General features: G+C 46.6%; 1 protein-coding gene across 1 annotated transcript in view; it reads left to right on the top strand.

The window, feature by feature from the left end:
• The window catches only part of LOC311240067 (caspase recruitment domain-containing protein 10), an 82,834-nt gene extending 73,235 nt beyond the window's left edge, over positions 1-9,599 (top strand). Inside the window, exons 22-24 of the mRNA XM_084328583.1 lie at positions 469-581; positions 1,043-1,158; positions 5,451-9,599. Coding sequence (XP_084184709.1) covers positions 469-581; positions 1,043-1,158; positions 5,451-5,661 — 440 coding nt within the window. The 3' untranslated portion in view covers positions 5,662-9,599. The remainder of the gene's footprint in view (positions 1-468; positions 582-1,042; positions 1,159-5,450) is intronic.
• The last annotated feature ends 10,046 nt before the right edge of the window (positions 9,600-19,645 follow it).

Genomic DNA, 19,645 nt, shown 5'->3' with positions numbered 1-19,645 from the left:
TTACAGTGTAGTCTTGCAAAACTTATTTACACGATATACCTCACATTCACCCTCCATTCACATCCAGGTGTTCTCCTGGTGTTCTCCATTAGGCCTGTAGGTGGAGCTATGACAGCACACGTACAGTACACACACCGATGGTGTGTGATGTGTCCAAAAATGAATGGGCAAATGTGAGTGAAATGGTTGCACTGTATGCAGCTGTTTGTCTGCATTGCATTCCCCTCCCCCCCAACTCAGATTTAGAGTTGATACAACCATCATAATAATATTGTTAATAATAACAATAACAATAATGATGTAATAATGTAAAAATTATCATAAAAAATACCTGATTATGAGAAAAAATATTTACGATGCATGGAATATTGTTGAGGCACACTAGTTACAACTATATTTCAAACAGGCACTCCATGTCAAAAAGGTTGCTGACCCCTGCTCTAAAGTGTGGTACCTCATGTGTTGTAGAGCCCATCCAGGCGTCAGAGTGCCGAGATAAGAGGGTGTTCCTCCTGGACTCCTCCCCCGCGGAGCAGCCTCTGGGGATACGGCTTCAGTCCATACAGGACATCATCAGCCAGGTAGGTCAGCGGCGTGCAGACTCTCTCAATGACCACACGACTGAGGCACCAGGTGGGATTCTTCTTCAGTACAGCGGGTTTTAACCCTTTCACTGCCACACGACAAAGGGTTAACCCTTTCACAACCACACTACAGAAGGTTAACCCTTTCACTACCACACTACAGACGGTTAACCGTCTGTAGCGTGGTAGTGAAAGGGTTAACCTTCTGTAGTGTGGTAGTGAAAGGGTTAAAGGCTCAGTCAGTGACCCAAACATGAACAAATGGTATATATAGTACATGATCCAAATCAAATTAAACCGTGTAAACACACACATGAATCTCTGTCTCTGTCTCTCTCTCTCTCTCTCTCTCTCTCTCTCTCTCTATCTGTCTGTCTCTCTGCCTCTCTCTCTCTCTCTCTCTCTCTCTCTCTCTCTCTCTCTCTCTCTCTCTCTCTCCCCCCCCCCCCCCCCCTCAGGATAAGCACTGTCTGCTACAGCTGGGTCTCTCCAGTGTGGAGGGTCTCCTGAGGCAGGGAGTCTATCCCATCGTCATCCACATCCGACCCAAGAACAAAAAAAACAAGAAGCTAAGGTAGCTGTCAATCATTTGGTGTCGTATTACTGGATCTAAATAAATAATAATAATAGATTTCATTTATATAGCACACTTTAAACTCAGTGAGCTCTCAATATTCTTCACAGCAGAAGGAAAACAAAATTTTAAATAGAAAAAAAAGGTTTAAAACAAGAAAACATTCAAATGAATACAAATAAAAAGATAAGAATAAAAAGGTTTAAAACATAAAAACAATTCAAATGAATAAAATAAAATAAACAAAACATAGGAGCAGATTAAAAAAAACAGGCCCTAGGCAGAGCAAAACAAATGATTCAAGATTCAAGATTCAAGAGTTTTAATTGTCACGGCATACAGGTATACAATGAAATGCGGCTGGTCTTGCCCGCGACGATGTGCAATACAGTGGTACAACATATAATAGAATCCAATAAAAATACAGTGGTACAACATATTAATAGAATCCAATAAAACAGTGCAATAAACAGGTACATGGTGTGCCATCTCGGTATCTGTACATTAGTATTTACAGAGCATATAGGACATGCTAGTTAGCTTTAGTAGTGCAATACACTGTTCCTGATGTTATACTACTTTAAGTGGCCTTTCCTCTGGCCATAAGTGTGCGTGTGTGCGGCATGAGTGTTAAAGTGGCTGCTAGTGTGTGAGCGTGCTCAGCGTGCGTGTCGTGTATGTACTTGTGTGTGGATAGTTCAGTTCTGTGTCTCTCAATGTTCATTGTTCAAGGCTCTGATGGCCTGGGGGAAGAAGCTTAGCCTAAGCCTCTCCGTCTTAGTCTCTAGAATTCGCAGGCGTCTGCCTGACCTCAGCAGCTGGAACAGGCTGTTATTGGGGTGGTGGGGGTCTTTCATTATCCTGCAGGCTCTGGATTTGCACCTCTTGTTGTATAGAGCCTGCAGGGGAGGTAGCGCAATACCCGTGGTACGCTCGGCTGAGCGCACCACACTCTGTAGGGCCTTCTTGTCCTGTGCCGTGCTGTTCCCATACCAGGCAGTGATGTTTCCGGTCAAGATACTCTCTACAGCTCCTGAGTAGAAGGACTGGAGTATCTTCCCCGATACTCTGAACTTCCTTAACTGTCTCAGGTGGTAGAGGCGCTGCTTCGCTTTCTTTACTACTGTGCCTATGTGTGTTGACCATGTCAGGTCCTCTGAGATGTGGACCCCCAGGTACTTGAAGCTGCTCACCCTGTCCACGGTAGCCCCGTTAATCCTCAGTGGTGTGTGTGTCTCCCGCTGTCCTCTCCTATAATCCACGATCAGCTCCTTTGTTTTACCAATGTTCAGGAGCAGGCTGTTGTCCTGGCACCAACGTTCCAGTACCTCAACCTCCTCCCGGTAGGCCTTCTCGTCGTTGTCCGAGATCAGCCCCACCACCACCGTGTCGTCGGCGAACTTCACAATGGAGTTGGAGCTGAACTTGGCCACACAGTCGTGTGTGTAGAGTGAGTACAGCAGGGGGCTTAGAACACAGCCCTGGGGGGACCCGATGCTCAGGGTGATGGTGTTGGAGGTCTGACCCCCCACCCTGACCGCCTGGGGTCTTTCACTCAGAAAGTCCAGTACCCAGGCGCTCAGGGCGGAGCTCAGGCCTAGCTCGATCAGCTTGTCCACCAGTCTGGTGGGGACTATGGTGTTGAACGCTGAGCTGTAGTCAATGAACAACAGTCTCACATAGCCCCCCTTCTGACGGTCAAGGTGGGAGAGAGTGCTGTGCAGTACCTGGGAGACCGCGTCATCAGTGGACCTGTTTGTCCTGTATGCAAATTGCATAGGGTCCATATCACTGGGGAGAGAGGCACAAATGTGGTCCTTGACCAGCCTCTCGAAACATTTCATGACCACAGAGGTGAGTGCCACCGGTCTGTAATCATTTGGACATGTTGGGGAGGGTTTCTTCGGTACAGGGATGATGGTAGACATCTTGAAGCAGGCAGGGACTACTGACTCCGCCAGGGATTGATTAAATATGGCGGTGAACACCGGGGCAAGCTGGTTTGCACAGGACTTAAGTATGCGTCCTGTTATACCATCTGGGCCTGCAGCCTTCCTGGTGTTCACCTGCATAAATGCTCTTCTCACACTGTGTTCCGACAACGAGAGAGCGCCCCCGCCCCCCCGCGGTTGCCCCCCCCCCCCCCCTCCACAACAGCCGGTGCGCCAGTGACGTCACTAGCCAGAGGGCTAGCGGCGACACTGTCTACACCGAACCGAGCGTAGAAGGAGTTGAGTTTGTCCGCTAGAGAGGCGTCGTCGCTCCTCATTGAGGGGGCGCTGACTTTGTAGTCAGTTATTGTCTTCAGTCCCCTCCACAAGCCTCTTGTGTCGTTTTGTGCCATTTGTGTCTCCAGTTTCTCAGCATATGTCCTCTTAGCAAGTTTAACAGCCTTGCGCAGAGTGTAGACTGAAGCCTTGTATTCTTCCATATTTCCTGACTCTCTGCCCAGGTTATAAGCCGTGGTGCGTGAGTTTAGGGCTGTTCTTATAGTGCTGTCCACCCAAGGTTTCTGGTTTGGGAAAACCCGCGCCGTCTTTGTGAGGACAATGCCGTCTGCCACTGTAGTTATGTAGCTTACAACGGTATCAGCATACTCGCTGACGTCACTGGCGCTTCCTTCAAACATGTCCCAGTCTGTATCCTTGAACGCGTCACGGAGCTCGGCCTCTGATTCGTCAGACCACTTTTTTGTCTCACGTGACACGACGACTTCGCGTGATCTCTGTTTGTATGCTGGGATTAAAAAGATGGAGTCGTGATCGCTCGCGCTTACAGAGCCCATCAGTGGCGGAGCCGCTACAGCCTTGTAGGCAGCTCTGAACGGGGTGTAGCAGTGGTCGAGTGTGTTCCCCCCTCTTGTGGAGCAGGCGATGTGCTGAAAAAAAGTCGGCATCACTTTTTTCAGGTTTGCCTGGTTGAAATCACCAGTCACTATCGTCGCGGCTTCCGGGTGCTTGATCTGCTGTTTGTTGATGTGGTCGTGTAATTCCCCCAGTGCTTTGCCGGTATTTGCCTGTGGATGAATATACACGACGGATAAAATGACCGCGGTAAACTCACGGGGTAGGTGATACGGGCGACACAGGATCTGGAGATGTTCCATATCTGGGGAGCATGAACTTGAGAGGACATGTACTTCCTTGGGATTAACCCAGAGATTGTTCGTGAGGATGCAGACCCCACCTCCGACGCTATTCCCAGAGGATGCCGTGCGATCTGCTCTCAGGACGGTGAAATTGTCCGATGGAGAGACGCTGTTGTCCGGCGTCGCTGGCTTGAGCCATGTCTCAGTGAAACACATGATATTAACGTCTCTCATCTCCCGTTGGAATCGGACCCTCGCTCTCAAGTCGTCCATCCTTCCCTCCAACGAACGTGCATTCGCCAGAAAGATGGATGGAATTGCTGGACGGTAAGCAGATCTTTTTAATCTAAGTCTGATACCGCCTCGTCTACCTCTATGTTTCTTTCTGCCGTTTCCTTTGTTGCCGTTCTCCCCCTTGATTTCTGTTAGCCCTTCTGGGCATAAAGTGTCTCCCAACTCCAATTTGAGTCCGGAGTTTAGGTCCATAAGTGTCTGGCGGTCGTATGACATACCCGCCAGTGATGATTTAATAAAAAAAGTCGAAAAAACAAACATAATAGCTAAAAATGTGCACAATCGTCGCGGAGCTAAACCAAAGGCGACTGACCGGGGTCGCGCCATAGTTCATAAATGGGTTTTAAGGCTGGCCTTGAAGGCAGCAATGGAGACTGAGGCCTTGATGGACCCCGGCAGCTGGTTCCACAGGCGCGGCCCCAGTGCGGAAAAAGCACGGTGCCCCATGGTCGACAGCCTAGTCGTGGGATGGCGAGGAGGTTTCGGCTGCCAGACCTGAGTGACCTGGACGCAGGTTGTAAACAAGTCACTGTGGAACAGTAATACAATGCTTTCCCAGTATTGTATTTACTCTACCACCACTGCACATAAAGTAGGCATTTTCTTTTGAAAGTTGATACCAGTGGTTACAGGCAGCCATGTTGGAAGAAAGAGAACCACACAGATGTCCTGCGCAAAGGCCTCTTATTTAAATCAAATGAGTTGAATGCCAATCGCATTTATTCTATTTCACTATGGCGTTGCCAACTCAGGTAGTTGAAGCGGTGGTATTTAACTCTCTTTCTTATGTGGTGTTGGCAAGCAGAGCGTTGGAGGCTGGTCAGAGGACAGTCGCCCCCATAACCTCCGACAATATTTACAGATACTCTTTGACACAGTTGACACAGCTCTTCTTTCATCTCCTCTACAGGAAGTTGCTTTCTCCTGGGACGGGGGAGGAGGTAGTGATGGAACAGGTGTGCCAGGCGGAGGCGCTGCAGCTGGAGACGCTCCCGCTGCTCTATCACACCCTGGAGCCCTGCACCTGGAGCTGCACCGACGAACTGCTGGCCGCCATACGCAACGCCATCCACCGCCAGCAGAGGGCAGTGGCCTGGGTTGAACTGGATAGGCTACAGTAGACCAAATCAGAATTGTAATTAAATAAAGGGCTTGGCGATACTACTTCCTGGGGGGCGCATGATGCCAAAACACATAACTAAGCTAGCCAATGTGAGCTACAAAGATGTCCCAGAACAGATTAGGGTCCAGTGCAGATTGGGATTGCAGCGCCTCATTAAGCACAGTGACAAATTAGCCCAACCATAGATATATATATAAAGACTAGATGACTCACCCTCGCTGCTGGCCAACGGTGCCACACGGTGGCCATCTTGCTACAGGGTAGCACGCCCACTCATAAGATGAATGTCTATAGTGCATGTACTATTGAAATAACCATAGCTTGCTCAATTTTCAACCGTTTGGTTTGTTAAAAACATCAGAGATGTAGTTATCATACTGCATACTTATAATGGACTTTCATATAAAAAAAAATATTATAAATACAATGAATTCTTCCAAGCAAGAATCATAGCCACGTTAATAACGTTTGTAATAAGCCAACTTACTTACTTACTTAGGCCTTTAAATTCCCAAAGGAACATAGGCCATCGACGAAGCTCCTCCATCCTCTTCGGTCTTGTGCCCTCCGCTCCAGATCTTGCCAGAACAGCCCTTCTTTCTTCATCTCCTGTTCTGTGGTTCTTCTCCAGGTGGTTTTTGGTCTGCCTCTCTTCCTCCTGCCCTGTGGGTTCCATGTCAGCGCCCGCTTTGTGATTGATTTCTTTCTTCTGAGTGTGTGACCTATCCACTTCCACTTCCTCCTCCGGATTTGAATTTCTATTGTGTCCCGTTTGGTGAGTTCCCACAGGTTGGCGTTAGAGATGGTGTTGGGCCAGTATATTCCCAGGAGGCGTCTGAGGCACCGCTTGGTGAAGGTCTGCAGCTTATTGAGTATAGTGGTGGTGGTTTTCCAGGATTCTGAGCCATATAGTAGAGTGGTCTTTACGTTTGAGTTGAAGATCTGGAGCTTGGTCTTGAGTGATCTTCCAGATAATGTTTAGAATGTTGAATGTTGTCCTTGCCTTTCCAATCCTGGCTTGGACATCATCTTCCGTACCCCCTTCCACAGAAATGATGGTTCCAAGGTAGGTGAAGCTGTTTACATCCTCTAATGGGTTTTGTTCCATGGTTATGGGTGTGTTGTTCTTGCTGTTGATACGCATTACTTTGGTTTTGGATGAGTTTATTGTGAGCCCGAGCAGAGCAGCAGTTTCTTCCAGTTTTCCCGATTTTTCCTGCATCTGTTGATGTGTGTGAGCCAGTAGTGCCAGGTCATCAGCGAAATCCAGATCTTCCAGCTGCTCTGTCAAGCTCCATTGTATGCCAGTTTTTCTGTTGCTGGTTGTTTCTAATTAACCCAAATGTTTGTAAATCCGTCAAAATTTCAGCGAGTTAAGAGTATTTTAGTTTGTGCATATCACTCACCTTAAAGCAGTAGTTAACTGTAGCAAGATGACCACCGGTGAACTATGTGGGAGACTCCGCCTTGCGCCATCTAGTCTTTATATATATATCTATGCTTGGTTGTGGAGTTATTCCCCTTTATAGTAGCCTTGTTATCATCTTAACTTTAGGTGAATATGTCGTGCTGTAGCCTGTGTAACATGACGTGTTTTTAAAGAGGGAGCAGAGTCTTCCTAGTAGGCTAGAATAAAAAACAATATAATACAATACAGTACAATACAATACAACACTACTTCATATATGGGTGCTCTTGCGGCTCCTTGTGTGTCTCTGCATTATCTAAGGTTATAGAAATGTGTGAAGTGTGTTTCCAGTGTTAAGTGTTTTTTACGAACCAGATATTATATATATATATATATATGCAAGTCTTTGTCCTGCTACTCAAGGAGTCATACTTGGTGATATCGGGCTGGACCCAGAATATTCAGTCCAAGTGTAATTTTTTTTTTTTAAGTAGGCTACATACAGTAGGCTACCTACACTTGTCGATATAGAAAGAGAGTTTATGAAGAATGACTAGAAAGCAAAAGCCAATTGTGGAATAAACCTCACTGTACAGCCTGTAAACGCTTTTCAACTTGACAACATTTAAACATTTTAGGTTTCCTGTCAGCCACTGATATCGAAACTGTCTATAGCTAAAGTTGGGTGGAATTTGGAAATGTCTTGTTGTCTATGTGGCTCAGGTAGGTTGGACTGGTTGTCAGAGAGAGTATTGAAGAGAGTATCTGCATTCTAAAGGCCTGACCTGAACTACTGAAGACATGACATTTTTTATTTTGTTGGTGGCTTTCCGGGTGGAAGGTGATTTTATCAGTACGGTTTTTCTTTTTTTACATTTCACATTCAGATCGCTAACAGAATTTACTGTAGTGTTCTTACTAAATGTGAATTATCATTTGAATCCTTTATGCAACATAAATAAGTAATAATAATAAGTACATTTGAAGTTTTCAGATGAAGAACGTTTTTGAACGTTACAAATGGTAAGCTGGAGCGTTGTGTAAAATCATACTGAAAGACATAGAGGTTAAGTATATTCAAGTCTGAATGTTTGTCTAGTTATCTTTCTTCCAACATGGCTGCCTGTAACCATTGGTAACCACTTTCAAAAGAAAACGCCTAATTTCTGTGCAGTGGTAGAGTAGTTAAAACACTGGAACAGCACAATATTACTGTTCCACTGCGACTTGTTTACAAGATCCACTAACAACATACACAGTTATTGCATTTTTGTTGATATATTTATATAACACAGAGCAACCATTGTTCTGCACATAGCAACTGTTGTTTCTTCCAACATGGAGGACAAACATTCTGTGAAAGGCCTCTGTTGCCTTTGTCAACTGACGCATACTGTATAGGTCTTTGTCTGAAGTCATTCCCACTGTGTTTTGGTTCCAGATCATCCAGGGTTGGTTATAGAATAGATTGCAAAACTGTGACGACAATAGACAGAGAGGAGGGATTAAGGATCAGTATTAGTGAGGTGGATGGCGGTTAAAGGGGAACCACGGCCATTTGAATAATTCATACATGTTATTCCTACAGTATATGATCTAGGCCTGTCCCCGACTTTGCTTTTGGAAAGAATGATATCAAAAAATATTGTACCTTCTTTTTTTCCGCATTCGACTAAGAGGTTGGTAGTCGAGTACGGCTCCTTTCGATCGATTTGTCGACTATTCGACTAGTCGAGGTCAGCCCTAATATGATCTAAGACAGAGCAGAAATATTAGTGAACACAAATCCAAAAGTAGCTCATGTTCACAGATATTGATTGAACTTTCCTAGGTCCGGTGTGGAAATAACATGTTGGAATTCTTCATTTGCGTGGAGTTCCCCTTCAATGAAGCCGTCATTCAGTAGCTAAATGGTTTTGTTTTCTCTCTTCCAAAGATGTAACACTATGTTGCCGATATATACGTGTATGACATGATAATGATGAATTATGTTATAGACACCGTTATAGCAGAAATATGGATACCATACTTATTTTGTTCTGTCCTGTTTTGTAACCAGTGCTAAGCAATAAATAATTGTCATATTAAAAAGTTAATCCAATTGTTATATTGTGTAGACTTTGTAGACTGGTGTAATCAGCCATGAAAGTGCAGTACATACTGCAAAGGCTGCTGAATGTGTATCGTTATCCAATCAAATAAAATAAAACTGACAGTACAAAAGAAAGTACAATTGCAATAGATCAGTCACCACTGTCTTATAATAAGCAATTATAAAGTATTACTAAAGATCCATGGTCAAAAAGTGGAAAATACATGAATTCCCTTTATATTTAGCCCTATTGCTCCTGAGAAGCAGTGGGAATTCTTGAATGTCATTGCAACACATTCACCTTGACATTATCTTTCTTTATTGTCTTACTGGAATAGAGGCCTTGCACAGAATATTTGTGTAGTTGTCTCTCTTCTAACATGGCTGCCTGTAACCATTGGTAACCACTTTTGAAAAGTAGGTAAAACATTGGTTATATTATCGTATAGCTTACGCTCTGCTCGTAGTGGAACCTTATCCCTTTCAATCTAATTCTGAATAAAATGTCTCCACATGTACACACCCATCCGCCTGGCCACACCCACATCCGCTCGTCTACATTAGTGGGGACGTGGCCATACTAACAGCTCCTTCCCTATTTTCACCACAGACAAGTGTCTGTATACATCACTTGAGTTTAGTGCCGAAATAGTTGTTGGAAAGGAGCTACGTGGACATTGTATCTTATTTTTCTCTCTCTCTCTCGCCAATTTACGAGAAAAGCTAAGACATAATGTCTGCACCTTCGGAGGGTTAGAGCGCTCACAACGTCACCCTTCACCAGCGCTTCTCCATTGCCGCGTCCTCCGTGCGTCGTGGGGCGTCTCTGACTCCGCGGTCGTGGCAGTCGGATACGCCCGGGCGGCGCCCGGTGGTGAGTTTGCCTCTCCAAGGGGCCGTTGAGCCGCCGTCTCCCGTGAGATGGCCTGGTTCCAGCCCTGGTTCCCCCGCCAGTGGACAGTCGTCCGATAGGCCGACAGCTCCTCTGGTGTCTGGGGATTTGCAACGCAGACTCTTCGCCTCTGCTCGCTCCCGTCGTAGGGCGGCGAGCTGCAGGGGCGAACGGCCAGGCTTTGAGGTTGTGCTGGAGCCGGACGAGAGTGCTCTTGCCTTGTTTCCATTTCCAATGGAGACTGCGGATCACATGGAGGGGGTGAGAGCGCTCTTGTTCGATGCCCCAGTGGAGACGTATCATTCTCCCCCTCGGGGTGTGGCAGGGAGTGTTGCGTCTCCTTGGGGTCCCTTGTTCTCCGGTGTTGGGTTAGAACCTCCGACCCTGAGACAAGATGCCCAGCTATCTGCCGCGTCGGATGGTGGCGCCCGACATGGCAGCCTCCAGTACGTGAGGGACGCGAGTGATGTGGAGGGAGGTACGCAAGGGGAGTTGCTTGCCTTGTTCCCGAGCTCATGGCGGCTGCCGCAGCCGATAATGGCGTGGCGTTGCAGCAGCCTCTGCCTGCACCTGTTCCTGATGACATGATAGGTCGTCTCTGGCAACGTCGTCCTGTGAGAGAGACGGGTGTTGTCTGCCCATTCTTCCCATCAATGGAGGCCTACGTGAAACAGGGACAGGTAATCTCCCGCATCACTGGCCTTACCCCCGCCTACGTGCCAGTCACGCGGGTGGCAGTTTTGGTCCAGGGGCTAAAGGACGGGGTGCCTCGGCTTGATAGCCCGATGGCATCCATACTTTGTCCCGAAATGGTGTGGGAGCCGTTGCGAAAACCGGTTCCCCAAGGGAAATCGGCTAGGCAGATGGCTAATTGGAGTGACCAGGCATACATCGTCGCGACTCAGAGCCTAGCTGTGACTTCTAACATCGCGCAGCTAGCGCGCTACATGTCGGGATGATGGCGGGCGCGTCGGTATTGGATGACCATCAGCAATATCTTCACGCCCAGGCGGCTGGAGCCATCCTGCACCTTACCCAGCTGCAGGCGATAGCCGCCAAGAAGGAGCGCACCCTGGCCACTCTATCCCAGCGCCACCTTTGGCTGAAGCAGGCACGGGTGCCGGAACAGAAGAGGATTCCCCTGCTCACGGCCCCCCTCTCCGATGCTGGGCTGTTCGGGTCGGCCATGCAGCAGATTACGGCAGCCTGCAGAGAGATGGAGGAGGAGCGCTCTGTGCTCCAACCCCATTTCCCCCGACCCGATGCCACCGGTGATGGCCGAAAAAAGCAACGCCGGCGTTGCCTCCTTCACCACCGCCGCCGCTGCTGGGCCTTCGTCGAAGAAGGCCAGGAGTGGAGGGAGTGCCTCGTCCGCCACAGCCAGCCGCCCCACGCGAGGAGGTGAGGGTAGGAATCGACGTGACCAGGCTCCCCAGAACCGTTCCTCCAGGCCGGCTCCCCGTGGGGGCAAGCACCGCGCTGCACGCGGCAGGCGCCGCTAGTGACTCCCTGTTTGCCCCTGTCCCCTTCCCCTCCCCAACATATAATTTTTTGTTACTAAATAAAAGGTCCCTCCTGGTGGGGGACTGTTTTTTGTTACAAACTGTGTGTTTATTCACTATTTATATATTGGGGATACGATGTGTAAACCCTCACCTACCTGTGGGGTTGAGTGTTTGCTTAAGAGAGTAGGACAGGTTCTTGTAAATTGTTCTGGTCGCTATATATGTGTGCTTAGCAAGGCCTGTGGCTAGCACTCGGTCGAAAGACTTGTCTTCCCTCATCATGAAGAAGACTGTGTTCTTCTTGCAATAGTAAGAGTGAACATTACCTTTTTTATCTGAGGGGGTTGTGTGTATTCTGTTACGTTTGGGAAACATGGCATCGAGTCCACAACCTGGTTAGAGTGTTTGCCTACAGAAGTATTCATATATGTAGCTTGTACCAAGGTCTTGACCCTCTCTTTAAACATCTGTGTTTTTCTTTACTTGGTGAAGTACATAAACACGGGTGACGTGTTCGCACATGAGCCTAAAGCCTTGTATGTAAAACCTGTTCGCAAACGAGTTTATCGTCTGTGGCTGGCGTGCAGTTCGTTGAGCTTATCCTAGTGTATATACGCTTTTCATGTAGCATGCTAGGTAAACTGGTATCATCGCTGCTTGTTTGTTTTCATCGTATCCGGGGTGTGGGGTCATGAGGGGGTGAACTGATAAACCCCTCCCCCCTTTTTCTGATTGGCCAGGGGGTTGGACCTCCTGTCCTTCGGTCTTCCTGTCACGCTGTTGGGTCAGCACGTCACAAGGTAGGGAGAGGGGCGGGGGGAGGGAGTTCCCTGGTCCCACGCCATATTTGGGCAGGTGGGTCACGGAATTCCCCCCACCATAGAGTACATCACTGGGTGCGTTTCTATTGGTCGTGAGACTTCCGTGAGTTATTTTCAGGCTCCATGTTGTTGTGCGTGAGAACTTTGTTTTCTGCTCTGCGCTCTGTTGCATATGTATTGAGCTTTTGGTATATCTTTTCAATTATTACTCACGTGGGAGGTCTCTCTGGGGGTTCCCTGTCTCCTCTCTTTTATACAGAGCAGGTTTTTAACAGGGGTGTTTTTCCCTCAGACGCGTCATATGGGACCCATATCTGTGTCTCTTGGCCAGCTTCCTGCTGCTCTCCCAGGCGGCTTGGAGGGAACGTTATCTGGGTTCTTGTTAGAATTACCATTGATGTGTTTTGGGTCTCGACGTGTACATAGTGCTGGCCCTGGGTGCTTCTGTGTGGAACCACGCATGGGCTGGCGCGCCTTGGTTGCTCATCATGGAAACAGCGTTTTTTATGGAGCAACTAGGATGGAGATTTTATCTCTTCCGAGCGCCAGTGTACTAGGTTAGTCTCGACGAATTCTCGTTCATCTCTGGGGGGAGATGACGGAATAGATCAAAGCATTGGAGGAGGGGTCTCACGCCCTTGGGGTGGGCCACCGGGCGCGGTGCATTCATGTTCTGACCGTCTTGGTGGCGCCCTCTGTGATGTTTTATATCGACACGCGTACCTACCCCCCTCTTAGGACTGGGGATGGTGGCGTGATTAGGACACGGGACTGGTTCTGGTCGCGCCGGACCAGGTCAGTTAACCCGTTGTCCGCCGGGGCGCAGATCTGCTGTTCTGGTACCCTGAAGGACTTGTGCTTTTTCAGGGGGAAAATGCCGGGTTGGCCCGGGCGTTGCAGGGTTTGATGGTATGGAGGTGTTTCGTGGTTATGTCACTGCGTGTTATCCTTCACTGTTGCTTGGTCCATATTGTGTTGTACCTTGCGCTGTGCTAAGGAGCCTGGTCCTTCTCCATTCTTTTTCGCCCCTCTCTTCCCCTGCTTGGCGGGGCTGGGGGGGGGCTGTCGAGGTGGTTCTTTTGTACCCCTCTGGCATCCCTGTGTACGTCCCGGTCCGCCGGGCCCAGGTCCGGACTTGTTCTCGTCTACCTGTTGGCCTCGGTTAACCCCTTCTTGAGAACTGAAACACTTGTACTGCTGTATACCCGCAGTTGTGTTTTGGATTTTTTCTTGGGGGGGTTATAGGAACAACCGCCTCCTGTTAAACTAAACATAGGGTGGTGGTTGGTTTCCAGGTGTGTTGGTAGCGGAGTCGACTCTCGGGTTAGGCCGGGCTTGACCCCGTCTGCCTGCGAGTGTGTCCCTGCACCTTTCATGACGTCTGCCAATCATGTCAGCCTTCTCTGCCTCGGCCTCTCTAGGGGGTCTGGTTTTTTGTGGAGGCTGCGACATGGTGTACAGCATACCGAACGCCCCTTCCGCCGGGGTGCTGTTCTCAGCAGACCCCTTAGGCGCCTGTCTAGTCGGCAGTGCTCCGGGCACAGGTCGAGTTATGCTTTTGACCTGTTTCCTGGATTGAGGGATCAACCTCTTTGGGGGTTGTCTCCCTGGTGCGCTGCCTGTTCCCACTGTGTTGTGGGGGTGTAGCCTCTTTGGAGTGCTTCAGGGCGGCGTGCTGTAGGGGGGAAGGGCCTGCTCTTGGATGGGCCCTGTCCAATACGCTGGCGATGTGGGGGGTGGTGTCACTAGTGACCGTCTGGTGGGGTCTCGATGCTGCGGCATCGTTGGCCTCACCAGGCCCCATTTCCGGGGGGTCCTGACCCTCAGGCTGTTCCTGGGGCTGGGTCCTCCTTCGCGCTCCGCTGCTACGGCCTTGCCACGGGGTTGGGTTCTTGACCCCGTGTTGTTAGGGATTGTAACAGTTTTTTTTTTTTTCCCTGTTCGTTCCCTGGTGGCATGTGGGATGCACGCCTATGTAGTCGCGGGTTCTTCTGTGTGAAGGTAAGTCCCACGATCTGCTCACCCTGTGCGTTTGAGTTGCTAAACCCTCTTCGCACAGTCAGATCCGATTCCCTCCCGTCCCCCTCTAGGGGGGTCCGGGGGCTCGGGTCCTCCCCGGTTCTGATGGTTGTGGGGGGCCTCAGCGGGTACATTTGTCGAGCTTCCGCTCTGCTCAGCTCCTGTGTTCCACTACGAGCAGAGCGTAAGCTATACGATAATATAACATACGGTTATCCTATAACCATAGTTATATGAGTATAGCGAGCGCTCTGCTCTGACTCACTGAGGACCCCGTGGTCTTCGCCTTCGGTGGTGAAAGACTTGGGAAGGAGCTGTTAGTATGGCCACGTCCCCACTTATGTAGAGGAGCGGATGTGGTTGTGGTCAGGCGGATGGGTGTGTACATGTGGAGACATTTTATTCAGAATTAGATTGAAAGGGATAAGGTTCCACTACGAGCAGAGCGCTCGCTATACTCATATAACTATGGTTATAGGATAACCGTATGTTCACTGTTGCTGTTACTTGCTTATAAGATCCAGCATTAAGATCCGAGGTACAACTGCATTTTGCTATGATGCCCCTAGCTCATGGAATTAACTCCAACAGTCCTTATTAAAGCTTGATGTTCTCCCATTTGTTGCAGAATTTAAAACCTTGATATCCAACCATTGTCAATCAAGTGTTTTAATTGATTTGTTATCCTTACTTTTGCTTCGCCTTGTTGTCTTGTTATGATTTTATATGCTGTGATTTTATATTCCTTTTTCTTTTGCTTATTTCTGTATGTACACTCGACGTGACTAAATAAGCGAAACCTCAATTACCCTTCGAGTTTAAATAAAGGTTTGAAATGAAAAATGAAAATAAATGTTTTTTTGTTGATATATTTCTCATAATATGTATATATTATATCATAGCAACTGCTGTTTTGCAGTTGATTATTCCAACATGGAGGATTGATTGATTGATTGATTGATTGATTGATTGATTGAAAACTGTATTAACAGATTGCAGAATGGGTACAGTACAGCTCAATACACACAATTGTTTTTTTTAACAATTTTTTTTATTTATTTTTTTTTACATTACACACAAACATTAACAGTAGAAATCCACTATAAATCACAGGACTATTACCGATATAATACTAACAATAATGGCAGCCCAGTTTTTAAATCAAAATAGATAAAATTGATAAAGAATATACACAAATTAATTACAATACAATACATATACTATGCTCTTGCTCGCTCTCCCCCCTCCCCCCACAGGACCCCCTCTTGGATAGCATCCATTATACCGTTTGACACCAAGGACTAAAAGTTCATATAATGCCTTATCCTCTCCACCACATCTAACCAGATTGCTATGCTGGCTTCATTAACACCTAGAATTCGTGCGGTAGATATCTCTAGATAAATCACATCAAGATAGGTAAGAATCCATACCCTCCGGCACATTTTATCCGGTTGAATCCAGCGTGATGCTATTAGCTTTTTGGCAGCCGTAAGACCGGACAAGATTAGCCTCTTTACATGTACAAAGTGTGATAACTGAGAGACATTATTCAGCAACAATACAGAAGGCAGTACAGGTATTGTCAGAAATAAAAAATTCTGATAATAGCGTGGTTACTTCTACCCAAAATATCTTAACAGGAGGGCATTCCCAATACATATGCATAAATGTACCACTATCACCGTTTAAACATAAGGAACATCGAGAGTCTTGTTTAAGTCCCATTCGGTTCAGTCGTATAGGAGTCAGGTAAGTCCTATGAATAAAATTAAGATTAATCTGTTGATGATCCGGGTTGCGTGACGATAGCCGAACGTTTGCCCAGACTTCAGCCCAATCAAAATCTACTTCCAAGTCTGGTATATCCTTCCTCTAAACTGAGTCTAGGGCAGTGCTTCTCAAACTTTTTCTGTCAGGCCCCCCTTTGGCGGACCAAAATATTTTGGGCCCCCCCCCCCTCCCCTCGCCCCAACAAAATAGTCATGAAATGGGCCATGTTTAAATTTATTGAAATAACACCAATATCGTGACCTTTCAAATTGGCCCTATATTTTGTTTTCAGAGCTGTCATGGATGAAAAGCCAGCTTCACACAGATACTGTATGTGGTGCTGAATGGTATCAACACCTTAACTGCTGCATCATGAGATACTTGGTGGGCCATGAGATGAGATACTTGGTACTCAGAACCACACTCTGAAACTAGCTCTCTAGGTGGTATCAGATGAGATTTCAAAGAGTTCTTCCAAGAGTTTGGATGGAGATGTGTCAGGAAGCTTTGTCTCAATGTTGTCTGTAAAGTTTTTTTTATCCAGAGTAACTTGGTGATCCTTTTCTGTGTTTTATTAAATAATGATTTTCAGATTTTGAGAAATGGTATTTTCATGGAGAACAGTGCAGCTGCAACAGATAGCACTTTACTGATAATTTTCTGTAATAAAAAAAAAAAAACGTTTTTTTATTTTTTTTTTATATAAATTAATCTCAAGCCCCCCCCCTGTCATGCCCCCCACTTTGAGAAACACTGGTCTAGGGGAAGGACTTCATACGAAGACGTAAGTAAGTGACGATAAAAGTCAGAGACAAAGCCTCTCGATGTCTCCTTTTCATAGAAGAATTTGTGATATCTGTGGTGCTCAAGTGGTATCTTTAATGGGACTCCATGAGCCTTCAAAGTTGCTAATAACTGTAGATAGAAATAATATGTGGAGCTGGTGAGGTTAAATTTGTTATGTATATCTTGATAGCTACAGAAACCCCGGTCATTGAAGATATCTCCCAAAGTATGTATGCCCTTCTTTTCCCATTTGGGAAATCTGATAGGTCATTGTGCAATAAGGAGTGCATTGTTATTAAATATGGGAGAATGGCTATGCCATTTATGTAGGTTAGTAAATTTTTTCTGAGTGTCACGCCATATCCGGATCACATGTGTAATAAGAGGGCCAAATTACACACAATTGTTAAGGGGATGCAGACCAGAGAAAGACTTTCGTCTTGTTTACATCAGGGTCCCCCATTTTCAATTCATCATAACATATATGTCAAGTTAGACAGCGCTCTCAAAGTCCGACACTGGGTGCTGAAATCCCGTAAAGTTGAAGTATAAAGAAAGCAGGGAAGCCGGACCAGCACTCTCAGGTTCAAGTATTTAATGGCAGCCTGAAGTGGAAACAAACATGTTTCGGAACTAATTGTTCCTTCATCAGTGTTATGGCTAACATTTAAGCATTACATCACGCGCAGGAGTGGTTTGTGACCAATAAACCATGCCTAGGGGTGGTCGTTAGGCCCGAGGCGCAGCCGAGGGTCGTTAGACCCCCCTAGGCATGGTTTATTGGTCACAAATCACGACTACAAGTGGTGTAAAGCTTTTATACAACTGCCAGATTCATCCAACCTTATTTCTATACAATAAACACACATTAATCGAAGATTTATTGAAAAAACCATCCGCCAGAAAAAGTAGTTCCCACAACTACAAAAAAGACAAGTTGCCTCCATGTGGAAGCAGCTTGAAGTGCATCCAACCAAACTAACACATCCAACTGTGTATTATTGGAATGATTGAGAGAAGTTGCCTCATGTGGAAGCAGCTTGAAGTGCATCCAACCAACTAACACACCCAACTGTGTATTATTGGAATGATTGATTGAAAATTTTATTACCAGATGCAGAATGGGTACAATACAGTACGGCTCAATACACACAATTGTTAAGGGAATGCAGACCTACTTTCCATAGAACTTCATTCTTAGATGCTTCTATATAAAGTAGGTAAAACAAATTAAAACGTTTTCTTTGCCCTATAGGAAAAAAACGTTTTCTTCGCCCTATTTTTTTATTTATTTCTTTTAGCCTAAACTTAACCAGTTGGAAACCAGGGGTACAGTAATAAAATTAGCAATCAACCAATCAATCAATTCAATAGACCATGCTCACTTAAAACAGCGCTGCTTCTCTCTCAGTCTGACTCCCCCGCTGTTGCAGACAGGAGTGTGTGTGTGTGTGTGTGTGTGTGTGTGTGTGTGCGTGTGTGTGTATGTGCGTGTGTGTGTGTGTGTGTGTGTGTGTGTGTATGTGTGTGTGTGTGTTTGTGGGTACGCCAGCGTCGGACAGTGTGAGAGAGAACGCTGCAGTCAGTAGAAAGTAGGAAGGAAGAAATTTAAATCAATCAATTAATCAATCAATCAATCCACGATTTTTCTTTGTTCTAGATTGACTCAAGACCCATCAATTACATCATCCAACATTGTTTAAAGGACTAACACATTCCCCTTGACAGAATCGCTTCATATTTAGTCGTTATGGTGCTTTCAACATAACCATTTGTTGTCCGCGATCTTGTTTTCTCCCGGAGTGAGCCGGGGAGTGATATGTGATTCGGTTGTGGGCGGGTCCTGAGCCCAGGACCGTGGATTGTTGCCAATAAAGACGTGTAAATGGCCAATCAGAATCGAGAAATTTGCATGCCGTTGTATAAATATGACATACACAACATACAGATAGACAGTACTGCTACATCTATACATTTATGACATACCAGATTTGCAAATACAGTATTGTTTGTGATACAAAAATAGTCCAAAAAAGAGAGTATATACATTTGACGTAGAAACTGTACATTGGAGGAGGTTGGGTAGGTGGGGTGGGGATTGGGGGGGGGAACTGTACATTGGAGGTGGTTGGGTAGGCGGGGTGGCGGAAACTGTACAACTGTACAAGCAAAACTGTACATTGGAATATCGACGAAACCATACTTGGTTCTAAGAAGAGGGTCTCGTGTATTCTTGGGTTAGGTCATTTACTGTACATTGGAGGGGGTTCGGGGGTTGGGTTAGGACATTTACAGGGGCCAGTTTCGAATTGCAGTCTCCCGTAGGTGCTCTTTGAGAGTGGTTTTGAAAGTGGGTAGTGATTCACATTCCTTTACAGCTTTGGGTAGGGCGTTCCACATTGATGTGGCATTCTAAACATTAGGCATATTGATGGGCATTCTAAACATTCTGATATTGACTTTTCTTTTACATACTTTGGGAGTGACAGAACAAAAACGTTGTCTCTGCGACAAATTCATCACATCTGATAAAAAAAATTATATAAATTACGTCATGGTTTTGGTGAGAATACGCCCCCTGCTGCAGAGTGGCGATATCGTCCCCCACGCCCCCCCCCTCTCCCTCCCTCCCCCCCTCTGATCAACAACTAGCCCGGTGATGCTGCTAGCTAAAGCTGCACGGAGA

Source organism: Notolepis coatsorum, assembly GCF_963971535.1.
Source record: "Notolepis coatsorum genome assembly, chromosome: 14".
NCBI lineage: Eukaryota > Metazoa > Chordata > Actinopteri > Aulopiformes > Paralepididae > Notolepis > Notolepis coatsorum.
This window is presented reverse-complemented; position numbering and strand designations above follow the sequence as displayed.